At 43.3% G+C, this 1,457-nt stretch overlaps 1 protein-coding gene across 1 annotated transcript; it reads right to left on the bottom strand.

Annotated features, from left to right (window-relative positions):
* Positions 1-430: 430 nt before the first annotated feature.
* LOC148874166 (uncharacterized) lies at positions 431-859 on the bottom strand. Its single transcript, XM_088959552.1, has one exon. It carries the CDS (start codon positions 857-859, stop codon positions 431-433), a length of 429 nt encoding a protein of 142 aa, XP_088815678.1.
* Positions 860-1,457: the final 598 nt, after the last annotated feature.

Below are 1,457 nucleotides of genomic sequence, written 5' to 3'. Positions count from 1 at the left end.
AAATAACAGCAATAACATTATCCTTCCTAACCGATTGACCTATTCCTATGCAAACAAAATAACAACATTATCCTTCCTAACGGATTGACCTATTCTTATGCAAGCAGAATAACAACTAATGTAAGCCCCTGTCCACGTCACTTGTTGTTTGTTGCATGCATGTCCCATGCAAGTGATGCTACTCACTCCGCCACGTCACTTGTTGCTTGCATGGCCCATGCATGTGATGCAGCTTACTCCTCGTACCTCAGATTGCGGATAGGCACTCGATTGATCTTTTTAGCCTATCATTGCCCCCATCTTTCAGAGGGATCTTGTCCTCAAGGTTCAAGTTGACGTACTTGTTTCGCAGCTCTTGAGTATTTTCCCACGTGGCATCTTCTTTGGGAAGGTTCTTCCATTGGATTAGGCTTTCTTCAACGAAACTTGATCATATCTTAACCCACCGAGTATCCAAAATGGCTTCAGGTTCCATGACAAGTTCTCCATCATCGGTTAGGGGAGACAACTCAGTGCTAGTTGTAGTAGTCTCCCCTACTTGCCTTTTGAGTAGTGAAATATGGAAAACCAGGTGAATTCGAGAGCCTGCAGGTAGTCGTAGTTTGTAAGCTACTTTTCCAATTCTTTCTTCAATTTGGTATGGCCCATAATAGCGACTAGCCTGCTTTTGATGTTCTCTCCTATGGACATTTTGTTGTCGATAAGGGTGGAGTTTAAGGAAGACCAAATCTCCCACTTGGAATTCCACATCCCCTCTTTTGGTATTGGCCATTTGTTTCATTCGATTACTTATATGGTCCACTACCACAAAAATAGTGGTTTTGCCATTAGAGGGTGGTAACCCTTCTATAAAATCCATGGTGATGTCGTCCCATACTTGGCAAGGGACGGGTTGTGGTTGGAGAAGACCCACTGGGGATAAAGTCTCTGCCTTATTTTTTTGGCAAACAGTGCAAGAGTCCACATATTGTTGAATTCCCTTATACATTGATGGCCAATAGAATTGTTGTGCCAAGCGCTTGTATGTTCTCAATAACCTAGATGTCCTCCATACAGTGAATCATGGAATCCTTGCAATAGTTGATTGACGAGTTGGAAATTAGGAGGAATCACTACACCGTTTTCGTAACATACCAAGCCATTCCGCCATGTATAGGGAGCTCCCGGATTTTCAGTTTCAAGCTTGCCAATTCGGACCATGTAGGGATGTTCGTTGGCTTCATTCTTGATTGCACTCCATAGAGATGTTTGAGGGACAAAAAGAGTATTAAGGCTAGGACTGTCTATTACTCTTGACAAAGCATCAGCAACAGAATTCTCCCGTCCCGGTTTGTAAGTGATCTCATAGTCATATCCCAGCAATTTGGACACCCACTTCTGTTGTTCAGACGTCACAATGCGCTGCTCCATCAAATATTTGAGGCTGCGTTGGTCAGTTTGGACATAGAACTTTCGGC

This window comes from Nelumbo lutea, chromosome 1, assembly GCF_056320005.1.
Source record: "Nelumbo lutea isolate HS-2025 chromosome 1, American lotus-T2T, whole genome shotgun sequence".
Classification (NCBI taxonomy): domain Eukaryota; kingdom Viridiplantae; phylum Streptophyta; class Magnoliopsida; order Proteales; family Nelumbonaceae; genus Nelumbo; species Nelumbo lutea.
The sequence above is the reverse complement of the archived record's forward strand: the minus strand, read 5'-3'. Positions and strand labels throughout refer to the sequence as shown.